This window comes from Plectropomus leopardus, chromosome 15, assembly GCF_008729295.1.
Source record: "Plectropomus leopardus isolate mb chromosome 15, YSFRI_Pleo_2.0, whole genome shotgun sequence".
NCBI classification, from domain to species: Eukaryota; Metazoa; Chordata; class Actinopteri; order Perciformes; family Serranidae; genus Plectropomus; species Plectropomus leopardus.
The window spans coordinates 12662587-12675445 of NC_056477.1; the positions used below are offsets into that span (position 1 = coordinate 12662587).

Sequence of the window (12859 nt, forward strand, 5' to 3'; positions counted from 1 at the left end):
GCAAAAGTCACTGTTTATCAGTCTTGATTCTCCTGTCTGGACTCCATCATCTTTTAAGTGTCAGCATCTCTTTGCTGTCTTTTTCTTTCCTTTTAACCAGACTTTTTCTCTCCATCTCAATCTACCTGTGTCACTTCTCTTCATTTAATCCCAGCCATCCTGCTGGATATGGCTCTATCAGCATCAATCATGACTTCTGAAGAACAATAGATGTGTTTTTTTTCTAAAACATTCTTGAGATGCTGCAGCTCATTCCACCACAGGTGTTTTTTCCCTCCCACAGCATAAGCTATGTATACCACATGCTGTGCTGCGTCAAAGCACTCTCAAGACACCCAAGTCTAATTCTCACTTTCCTGCCCCTTGGAGTCCTTGAGCAATAAGTTCCTCCCCCTCTCTAAGACTCAGGTAGATAAGTCTCCTAAAGTACCATCCTTCACACTTCTCTATATCTATCTTGGTGTTTTCCTGCTCCCCCTTTGAACTGTGTCCCTTCCCCCTAGCTATGCACAATCCTCCTGAAGACATGCAAAATGCCTCTCATATGATCAATCTTCTTCTTCTCGTGGAAATCAGCTCTTCCTCTCATCTCTTTTCTCCCCACCTATCCCAGTAAGCAGCAGGTTACACAGTGCTCAGAGGTGTCTAGAGGTTAGTGATGGGTGGATGGAAAGTTCATCTGCACTGCTGCAGCAGCAGCACCAAGGCAATCCCTGACTCTGCTCTAAATTAGGATTCAGAAGAGCGCAGCAGCCTATCCTCCTGCTAAGTCCATAAATCATAACATCTTTTTCACCCCCATCTCCAAAGCAGCTAGAGATAAGGTTAATGGCCTTCAGGACTGAGGTTATCTAGGTGGAGTGGGTAAGGGTGCATGCTAAAGTTATCAGGATATGAGTTAAACTTGATGTGGCGCGAGCACATTAAAAATATGAGTACAGAATTGTTTCATAAAACTTTGTTGACCTAAAGTGGAGGCAGCAGAATAATCAATATTTTACCCTGGGCTGAACGCTGATAAGACATTCAAGTTCCATCTGGTTCAGTAAATGCAGCTTTCATACATACAGGCAATGGATGACTTTCGCGTGACTTTAAACCAATTTACATTTTGCGAATTCTGTCTATGCACGTAAAGTATGCATGATAAATGAACCACTGTAATTTCCAAGTAGATTTGCACTCAACAGTATTTTGTGCTGGGGTTAGTTTCAGTCAAAAGTCATGCAGTAAATCTTGCTATCGGGCATTCTGTAACCTTTGATACAATAAAACTGATTCTGAAGTGTATTGTTTACCTTGATGATGAGTGTGAACCTTTGATACAAGTCCCTGCTGATAGGCTGCAGCACACGCAGCTCTGCAGTGGTTCTGTTCAAGGAGAAATACTCTGGATATGTGACTGGATGACCTGCAATAAAAATATGAGAACATTCACAGATTTGGATTCAGTGCACTTTATGAAAACATCAAGAACACCAGGATGGACACTCAGAAGTCGAGTCATGGCATACCGCCTGAGCCAAATAACATTCAACGCAATCAAGATTCGCGATGAACCTACCGACCAGGATGTAGTAAAGAATATTAGGTCTGTCTGATGGGGGCTGTATGTTCCTGTCCATGTCCACAGCCCGGATCACAGGGGTCACATTCAGTGGGTTCAGTTTGCTCTGCAACAAAGGGAGGGGGAGTCAGTCAACAACACTGCAAGACAATTAGATGCAAATCCGTTTATTTTCTGTTTACTGTGTAGTTGTATCCTATAGTCACACGGATATTGTCCCCTAAAATAACATTGAGTGCATGATTATGCAGAGACAGGAATTTCAGTGTCTTGTGAAATGGAAAATTCCACTTAGAAAGGATATCATCAGTCCCTGAAAACATATTGTGTGTGCTATATATCAATATTTGGGCTGCTGTATAATCTTATGTGGCGTGTTGTATATCACTTTAAATTATAATCCTCCAGATAAAAACAGCTCTATAGAAAAACTGCCCAATACTCTTTTCCTGCTTCATTAAACTGATTTATGCTTTTAAAGGGGATGAGAGGAACTTCTGTCATTGGGCATTCTTGAAGAACTAGAATTACTAGCTTGCAGTTGTATGCCTCCGCCAACCACCCAACTTGCACAACAGTTTATATTTATGTCTGTTAAAACATGAATGCTTCACATATGGCAATTCAGTGTCTGACCAAATGTCTCTACTTCTGTTTCTGAGCTATGACACTGGATAACAGCTGTAATGTTTTTAAAGAACATTGTAATACCACAGTGAAGTCGGTCTTTGACCTTTTGTATACAAAATATCATCACTTCAAAAATATATCCTATTGGTCATTTGTCTGAAAATTTGTCATGGCCAAAAATATGTTTTGTGAGGTCACAGTGACCTTGAACTTTGACCTTCCACCATGAAATACTTATCAGTTCATCCTTGAGTCCACATGGATGTGATTTTAAGGAAACTCCCTTAAGGTGTTCTTGCGATATTGCATTCCAGGGAATGAGACATGCGCAAGGTCACAGTTACTTTGACCTTTGACCACCACAATGAAAACAATTCACCCTTAAGTCCAAGTGGACGTTTATGCCAATTTTGAAGAAACTCCCTAAAAGGGTTCCTGAGAATTCATGTTCATGAGAAGGAGGCGGACACAAGGTCACAGTGACCTTTGACCAGCAAGTTCTAATCAGTTCATTCTTGAGTCCAAGTGGATTTTTGCACCAAATTTGAAGATGTTCCCTTAAGGTGTTCTGAGATATTGTGTTCATGAGAATGGGACAGAAGGATGTACTGACAATATGATAACATATTGCTTCAGGCCATGTCCGAAGCCTACACGAAGGCATTAAAGAATATTTCTGATATCCAATAAAAGAGAAAAAAAATCCTGAAGTAGGCCAGTTTCCTTAGCAGTTGTAATCCATAGCACACTGGCCAATTATAAGGATATTTAATTAATGAGCCAGCGCTATTAGATCTATTACTCATCAGCATGCTTCTAAATATGCCTAATAGAGTTGCACATCAAGGATAATCTGTTTGTGGTGCTGTAGGCCACTTCTCCTGCTCATGCATACTCAGACATCATCAGCACTAATTACCCCGCTCTACCGCGACACTTTTGCACATATGGCGAAGTGGGAATATGTTTAGCACATCACATTTAAGAATACCTCTCCTCATGCACAATGCCTCCATATGGCTGATACAGTGGATGTGGCTATGCTAAGAGGGCTGTGCTAAACTTCCTTAGCGGAGACAGGCACATGGCTAACAGCTCTCTGGCAGGAAGAATCCTTCCCTGAGGGGGTATATTTATATCCCCTAGCGCTGAAGTAATCCTTACACCCCTCCCTAATCAGCCCTCTCGCTTTTACAATGTCTGGAGGTGCGCTAAATCAAATCCCCCTAGCTCTGCACAATGATGATTAGCTATAATACCCTCCTCCAGCAGTCATTATCCAGGGGACTCCAGAGCCCACATTATATCCCCCCAGGGCAAAAAATAAATACAGATCAACTTAATAATGCCTGTCTAGCCATTGTGATTAATTACAATACACTCATCAATTATGAGAAGACAAATCTCCCCATGGACAGACATGTTAGTATAATGGTTACACTGCAGAATGGAGAAAAATCAGAGCAGCAAAAAACTGACTGAAAATTGCAATGCAAATGTAGGCCATTCCTAAAAAAAAAAGAAAAAAAAAGAAAGAAATTGAACTGTTTAAGGAAAGTAAAAGAGGGAGAACGGGATGTAAATTTTAAGAAGCAGATTTAATACACACTGGCGATATTCTGTAAAAAACTCTGTATGTAATGTATTATCACTGTAACATCAGACTTCATGGCGTGGGGCTTTGGCAGGATGAAAACGTGTAATGTTCAGAGGGGGAAAAGCAAAAAAAAAAAAACAGGAAGGAAGGCCAACATTTTCTCACACCAATGAAAAAAGCTTTGGTTTGTGCAGCTGGTGCTACCAGGTCCTGCATACTTAGCAGTCTGCAAACCTTTTATCATAAATTATACATTACATGGGCAAACCCTGAATTGAAAGTCTGGACAAACAACTATGACTTACAGTGGCAGCTCCCCTGTAACCACAGCTACACACACACACACACGCATTTCAGTATAGACTATATACATCTTTGTTATTACTCCCTCTCTCCTTTTAGGCATCAATCTACAACCTTTGATTTTCTAAGGCAATCTATAAAGCTCCTACTGTGTCATTATTGCAGGCTTTTGTGTTTTTAAATCTCTCTCTGGTTCAATTCAATTCAACTCCCATGTTCAAAACATGTGAACTGTGTACACTTAACCCCTATTTGATGCAGTCTTTTTTTCAAAACTGCTTGGGAGCAGAAATCTCAGATATGTGTACTTAAATTCCATCATGGTTCAGCTGGTAGCGCTAATGAAACTATAAATTGGTCTGCCAAGCTACAATTAACAAAAACAACAAAAGAACTTGGCACTTATTTGTAAAGCAATTCCACATATTAGAAAAACTGAAACGCTCCGACAGTCATTTTTTCACATTAACATTTTTGACATAAAAATGAGAGAAAATAATTATACCCGCAGGTCTATAAAATATGAGACTTTTTGTTGATCAAGAGCTAAAACACGGACAAGATCATTCACACCTTTGGGCAATTCAGAGTTTCAATTTGCACCTTTTGTACTGTGTCTACTGAACTGTGCAAGGGAACCTGAGCACTCAGAGGAGACCTGTGTGATGAAAACATGCAAACTCTGCACAGAGAGGAGCAGGGCTGAGACTCAAACTACCTACTCTGATGACACCACAATGCCAACCCCAATCCAGTCAAGTCAGGTAAATCCAATCAAATCCAATCCAGACTACTCCAGTCCAATCCAATTCAATTCAATACATTCCACTCCAGTCTAGTCTAGACTGCTGATGAGGACTGTGTTATACTGTTGTAAACCCCAGAACAAGCGAGATAGAAGAGTTGAGATTGTTTTGTCAACTGCTGTTTCCAAGATCAAGAATAAAATGTCAAGCTCAACTTTTATGAGGAGTCCTAGACGTGCTTTGAATCATGAAATGTGTAGACGTTTACAGTTCCATGGCAACTGATCCGACTCCATCTGCTGATCAACATCATGTGATAGGAGCGAAAGCTCCAGAGCAACACCAAATGGATCTTGAAATTAGCTTGTTTTGTCTATTTTAGTTCAATTCAGTAAATCAGAACAGTCCAATTCAGTTCAGATCCTTTCATGCATAGAAATACACAGTAGATATATATTCCTATAGACATAGATAATCTTTTTTATGGATATACATAGAATTTCTATTGGTGAACCACCTTAGACTCTTTATCCCGGCTGCCACAGCATCTCCCTCTATTTTTCTTGCCTCTATGAATTCCAGTGGTGTTTGGCTGTCATCCCAGGTCAACTCAGCCTTCAGCTCTAATTGTTGGTCCAACAGACCAAAAAATGCCCCTGGAATTACCATGCTGAGACACAACAGCAAAGCTTACCCTGCCTCCAGGTGTTGAGGCAAAAACAAGGTGTAAGGGGACAATTAGCCTATTTAACATGTGTGGCACATCTTAACATTCAGCAGGAATGTATATATGCAGCAAAAATGTGACATCACAAGTCTGCATTATGTGTCACAATGCACAAGCACACACAGGACGACAGATAGAACCTCCATGCATGAGAATAGATATATGCACATACTATTAACAAGAGATATTCTGTTAAAATGACCTTGCAGAGCAGCAGCGAGCTCACACTTTCCTGTCTGCCTGGTTCTTACCGGTTCAGTGAATTCAGGGATGGCTACACGGTAAGTGAGAGGGTTGCAGTCGCGGGTGTTGTTCACCAAAATGCAGGGCAGGAACATGGGGCCCAGGTCGTCTCCATCCAAAACGTCCAAAGTCAGAGTTGTTGTAGCTGTTCGCCTGTTGGGGGGGTACGGAGCGCGGTCCTGGAAGACAAACAAATGCTTTCAATTTCAACCTCAAAACTCCCAAACGATTTGTTGCTTTGTGCACTGTGGCTACACACTGCTGGAGCTAAAATCAATATAACATGTTAAACAATGACAGATCTCTGAAGCTGTTCTTCAGTATTTATTACAACGGTGGGCGTTATGGAAGCTCACAGTCATGCATTAATTCAGTTTTTATTCTTCATTTGTTTGGCTGCAGTAACGGGTCCAGAATCACATTTTCGAATGCTTCAAGTAGAAGAGTATTGAAATATTCCCTTTGATAAATAAAAAAAATGATGCTGTCACAACATACAGTGCTAAATCACAATTATTTCTAATGCAATATGGAAAACTTTAGATCATAACAATAGAAAAACACACAACTAAAAAAAAAAGCTTGTAGGAGTGTTTTCATATGAAAAATACAAATGAATAGTTTGTTTACTCCAACTTTAACATTATCAACATCACACAACTTTTTCCTTAAAGCATCATGTTAGATGAAGGAAGCTGGCTGTTCTGCTTTATGCTTTGCTAAATAATAAATTCATATCCCCGGCAAAGACCTTTCAACTAGTACTCAGGTTTCAAGGCTCCCACTTGTCCATGTACTTGAATGCAGGAGATGTTATGATGCAAACAGTATGTCCAACATCACTTAAACCAGATAGAACAGCACGTCTCCTCTACATTCTACAAAACCTTTCCTTCTTAAGGAAATAGATCTAGGCAATAAAACATATCTTTTTTTTCAGATGCTATCCTTAAAGATTCCCTCTTGTGGTACTGTTGCTTCCCACAGTGGTACCCCGAGAAGTGAGCAGCACAGCACTTCAAAGCTTCACGCTGTTGGTGTAATTGAACTCTTGACACAAGCAGCGCAGAGTTCTAGTAAATACCATGTCTTCTTTCTTTCTCTTCTCTGACGTCCTCTTGCAAGAGAAAATGAAATCTCCCTGGAGGACTTCTTGTCAGGCTAAAGGGTTGAGTCTTTTGCTCCCTCATGCAGGAAATGGAGAGAACGTGAGATGAATTGACTGTTGAATTATTATATGGCCGGCAGTACTTCAACTTTATTGTACAGGGTGTAATATTTGACCGCTGCTTGTTAGGGTAATTAATCAGTGATTTGGAAGTGATTATAATGATGTGAATTATGATAACTGTTGCCTTTTTTTGTTAAGAGAGATTTTTTATATTGAGACTCCCAACTTTCAAACAGTCTTTGACGCAGCATTCATTTAAAAATGGGGAACAGTTTCTATGATTAAAGTCAAATTCTTGGTCGGTGGAGCTTGGTCAACAGTCATTGAAGCCCAGTTTCACTGAGCTGTCCAGTTTGGTTTGGTTGGGTTGGGTTCAGTTTTTTACATATTAGGACAGTTATTTTTGTATTTCCATTGTCAAAAATTTTGGATGACATTCTGTACCACAACACTGCAGTCTGTTGAGTGGTCAACAGAAAATCGACTGTAACAGCTGATCCCACACGGACAAGTTTCAATTCATTGACTAAGAAAAAAATAATTTAATTCAATGTGCCGCTCAAAAGTTATCACTGGCAACTACCATGAACTTTTAAGCTGGAATGCTTTTTTACATGTTACTAAGTACATGAGTTGACGCTGTGAACCAATAAACACACCTTAAATGCCAATATGATAACTTTTACAATTCCATTTGTATTTCAAATGTGAGAAACGCAAATATTCTATTCACTAACTTCATTAACTAACTAAAAAAGTGGTGGAGTGTCTTTCCTGTGCACTCTGGCAGCACTGCATCCCTGCTCTTAGCACGCCAGCCTGTTCTTTTTGTTCCAAAATGTTACATAACCCTGTTCTTTAGATAATCAATAAGGCAGAGACGTGGTTGGTGAAGAGTAAATACTGTGAGAGCTGGATAGATCAGTGACCAGTGATCAGTAATCAGTACATTTTATTAATGCCCAAAATTATGCATATTTAAGGGCAGGGCAGCTTGAGTGACAAACTGTCTGTGAGATGCCACCACAGTCTGTGAGTCAAATCCACCCCTCACTCCTCCACAACTCCACCCTCTCACTCAGATGAAGTCACTTCTGACTCCAAACAAAGCACGATGGGGATGGCTGAAATGCCAAAATCGAGGCTTCCAAAGGGCATCCCACAAACCAATGATTATGTAAATGTCACTTTGTCCATCATTTTTACAGTATATGGTCACACTGGCAACTTATGTACTTATGCAAAACAGATCTCTGGCTTCGATACATGTCCGTGCAGATAAGGAACGGTTCTAAGAGTACTAAACCGAAAGTCTGTGTTAAGTACGTGGTTTTACTGCCTAATGGCTTCGTGTAAGAGAAAGAGCCTTCATCGTAACCCATACTGGCATCATTGGGACTATTTGTTTTACAATATTGTCTCAGTCATGTTGCTCCAGAAAGAGTGTGAAGGAAAAGTCCCGCCCTCAAGTAAAATGCACAATAATGCAGCCATAATTATCTCTGATATGCAGAGCTGCTCTGGTATTTACAGACTACAGTCAGTTATCTCAGCGTGTCTTAAAGACATTTCCAATCATTTTAATGAAGAAGAAAAAAAGGGACATTGTAATGAAACTATGGCGGGCTCTATACTCTCATCTTAACATTGCGGACTGTGACCTATCTCTGAATTAGTATTAGTCAAATATGAGTTTAATAGCTTGTTTTTGTGATGTCTTTACACAGACTGCCATCCGAGAAACCTCTAATTGCCCCTTGTTAATATTTGAAAAAGGAACAAGAATCTCATTTATGAATGGTAAATTGAAAATATAAAGGATGGTTTGCTAAATGTTGGGCACATTTTTTGAAAGAAAAAAAAAGAGAACATACACCAGATCTGGCTTTGAAACTGCACTCAGAAATAGAAATTATGCAGTGTAAGGACTTGAACTCATTGAAGCAGCAAACTATTGACTTCATGTTCAAAACATCCGCCTCCTACAACCTTAAAATAACTGAAAGGTTTGAAATATGGTAGAAACACAGTTACTCTTTTAGGCCAAGAAATAGCAGGTCCTTGAGTGCTCTGATTCCACGCTCCAAATGGAAATTTGTGAACACAGCTGCTACAACTGAATACAAAGCACATCCTGAGATATCAGCACAGTGGCATTGGGAGTTCTTTACCCTCAAGGTCAATGCTGAGGTAGACAACCTCATCCGAATGTATAACATCAAGGCCTATTTGTAATCTGTTGATACTGAATTGAAAGTGATTGTGCTTGTGCAGATTAGCTCACTTACATTGGCTTGGACCAAAACTAGGTAGCGAGTTCTCTCCTCATAGTTTAGCCTCTCTGCCAGAATAATGTGTCCTGAAAGGGTGTTTGCGACACTCACTGTTCTGTTCGATGCCTGAAAGAAAAACAGAGTCAATTTAATAAGACAGAAAGAAAGGTGAATGGGAGGAATAAGTCATGGTTGTTGAAGAAATTTACAATGGTGTAGAGGGTGTTTATCATGGCGTGACTTGTCCATATACCGGATCATTGGGGTTGTAAAGGATGCTGTATTCTATATGTCCATTTGGCCCATCGTCGATGTCCGTAGCTCCATTATTTCCTGAGAAGCCAGTGAAAATAGTCGTTCCAACTGGGGTGAGCTGGAGGAAAACATGAGTGGGGAGAACAAAAAGTCAACAGCTCAAACAGCCCCCTGTGAGTACAACATCTACTTACAGCAGAGAGCCCATGCATATAGCTATTACTGTTGCCACTCCAGCCCATTAGTATACAAAAAGAAAAAAAGAAAATCAAAAAGGGGAAATGTTGCAGTCAGCAGCAGTCTGAAGGCTTATGCACACTGCTGACAGAATAATAAAAAGTAAGTATGAGAACCACTGCTGTTCCCCAGAGCCCTCAGCAGAGTCCACAGGACCAGGCAGCGGGCAGGAGAGCTTGTTCAGGGGAGAAGTTGACAGCAACGTAGAATGACTCACTACACTGCTGGGGCAGCTGCATATGGCTATGATAACACACTGTGACAGGAATTTCTAACACGCAATGTACACAAAGTGTGAACAACGGAGATGATGGTTGTCTGGAAATCAGCGGGGAATTATCTCCTTATCTCAAAACACATGACTGTACAGTTAGGAGATGAATATTTTGGAATCATTGCAGGTCTGTTTTGGAGAAAAAAGTTTGTCCTGTCTGGTGCTCAACAGACATTTATAATTCTCCTGACCTGTAAGTTTGCATGAATGCATACCATATCAGTCAAATATAAAAACTTTAAAAAAAGAACACACTTTGACTGTTATCTTATGAGGATGTGGTGCACTAAAAAATACAGTTCTACTCAGCCACAATGAGTGTGTTTACATGGACATGAATAACCTGTTAACAGTCAGTTTTTGGAGTATGCTGTTTATGTGTTTGAGCACCTTATCCCATGCCTAGAAACCTGGATTAGACCTAATCTCATTAATGAGAACCCAAATATGCTCGCTGGAGGAATGGAGAAAGAAACCAGTATATTGTTGCATGTATAGACTTTATCCTGGTTATTGAGCACCGCCGAATACCTACACTGGTATGACTTCAGCCCCATGACACAACGGAGACACATAACATGGCAGCTGCAAAAGCATCCCAGTCCTGGTCTCACTTCTGAAGTGATGAAGAAACTGGGATTTGTCTTTCGGTAATGAAACAAAGACACTGCTTCCCTGTCCTACACAGTGACAGTGACAGGCTGGTGACAGTGTGGAGGAGAGCAGTGTAATTTTAGCTCTTTTCAGAAGAAACGTAATCTCAGCACGTAGTGCTTGCAGTTGCAAGATAAAGAGAAGGGGATCATGGTCGGCACTTAGAGCAGAGAAGAAAATAGCAGTTAAAGGTCCAGTGTGCAAGATTTAAGGGAAATATTAGCAGAAATGGAATATAATGTAATAAGTTTGTTTTCTTTCGTGTTAATCGCCTCAAAATAAGCAATGTTGTGCCACTAAATTGTGTCTCCATTAACACAGAACACTGGATCTACATAGGACATTTTGTGTTTTCATGTCTGCCACTGTAGTTCGTAGCCCCTCTGCAACAAGAAGTGTCAGAAAAACACAGATTTTTTTTAACATGAAATTATTTTATTCAGTGTTTTTATTGGTTGAAATAACTGGGTTCATTTGTTTTGGAGAGAGGGATGCCTCTGCTGATAATTCACCTCCTAATCAATGAACACTGGAGGAATCCTAATCGGGAGCTCAAACCTGGCTCATGGTAGAAGTTTCTGCTGGTTGCAATCTGCAGTCTTTTCCACTAGAGGCCACTGAATCCCACACTCTGTTCCTTTAAGGTTTCAAGTAGTATTAAAGTACAATGTAGTGTCAAAGATCTCCTGTTGCTATTATCTCCCATTGCATCATCACAGGTGCCTGAGCAAATAAACCGCAATATGTAATCAGTAAATGGGTAAGTGGTATTTTTCAACACTGAATGAAAAAACAATTTGTTTGTGCTCATTAAACACCAGTCCCAAATGAGATCATAATCTGGATAACCCCCATAAATGGGTAAATCATGTCAATGTAAACACACACAAAGTGGGGAAAAAATATATTAGAGAATAGTTGTAAAAGACACTTAAGTTAGTTTTATTTCAAATATCAAAAATGAGAAATAACAATAACGTTGAGTTAACTAGAACTAGAAGTTCCTCAACATTTTGACAATCAATTTTGCACCAGTGGGCTCAGATGCAAAGCAATTACGTGCTGGATTTGAGAACTCTGGTGACCCTACTGGCACTGACAAAAAAATATTCTGTGGCAGACAGCAGTACATGTCACTGTGCCCTCCTTTGTGGACCCAGGGACACTGAGATAAATGGACTGAAAACAACACACAGGCAGCACCAATTTCACTAGTACTGGCTCATTTTTCAACATAATAATTTTGATAGATGCCACAACAAACATGAAAATCTGGCACATGTTCAGTTACAAATCCTGCAGAACATAAGGGGTCACTCCCTTACCTCGTTCACTGCAACATAGTAGCGTGGCTGCTGAAAGCGAGGGGTGTTGTCGTTCCTGTCCCTCACAACAATCCGTACCTCGTGCAAAATGACCGTACCAACCAGCTTATTGGTGCACTGGACCTGAACCACAATGGTGGTGATGTAGTTGGGGGGCTGAGAGAGAGAGAAGAAAGACATTTCATTGAGATAATACAACGAAAGTTCTTATTTATGTTCTTTTTCCCTTTCTTTCAACATGCAGACCTTTAGTTGACTGGTGTCATAATAAGCAATTGCATTATAAGCATAATAAGCCATTTTCTTGCATTTTCTGAAGAATTATATGTCTACTTGATCAAAGATGATCAAATGAAAGATGCCCTGACCTTTTACGAGGTCACTGTGACCTTGACCCTCGCCCTTCAACAACCAGATTCCAATCAGTTCATTCTCGAGTCCAAGTGGACATTTGTGCCAAATTCGAGGAAACTACCTTTACGCAAATTTCAGATATTGCGTTCACAAAAATGAGAAGGCTGGAAGATCAAAGTGACCTTGGTCTTTGAACAATAAATTCTAATCAGCTCATCGCTGAGTCCAAGTGAATGATTGTGTCCAATTTGAAGAAATTCTCTCAAGGTGTTCTTCAGACACCGCTTTAACGAGAATGAGATGAATGCAAGCTCAGTGTGACCTCTGACCACCAAATTCTGATCAATGCATCCTTGAGTCCACTTGAATGTTTGCGCCAAATTAGAAAAAATATTCCTCAAGATTTCCTTAAAATTTCGCATTCACAAGAATGTGGCAGACATACGGCCTTATGTACGTACATATGTTCATACGGAGCACCCAAAAACATAATGCATCTGGCC

The 12859-nt window shown here is 40.2% G+C and overlaps 1 protein-coding gene across 1 annotated transcript in view; it reads right to left on the reverse strand.

Annotated features, from left to right (window-relative positions):
- The window catches only part of LOC121954395 (protocadherin-15-like), a 254356-nt gene that overhangs the window by 118806 nt on the left and 122691 nt on the right, over nt 1-12859 (reverse strand). Inside the window, exons 6-11 of the mRNA XM_042501870.1 lie at nt 12003-12158; nt 9511-9630; nt 9273-9383; nt 5822-5992; nt 1565-1673; nt 1299-1411 (exon numbers count right to left, since the gene is read on the reverse strand). Coding sequence (XP_042357804.1) covers nt 1299-1411; nt 1565-1673; nt 5822-5992; nt 9273-9383; nt 9511-9630; nt 12003-12158 — 780 coding nt within the window. The remainder of the gene's footprint in view (nt 1-1298; nt 1412-1564; nt 1674-5821; nt 5993-9272; nt 9384-9510; nt 9631-12002; nt 12159-12859) is intronic.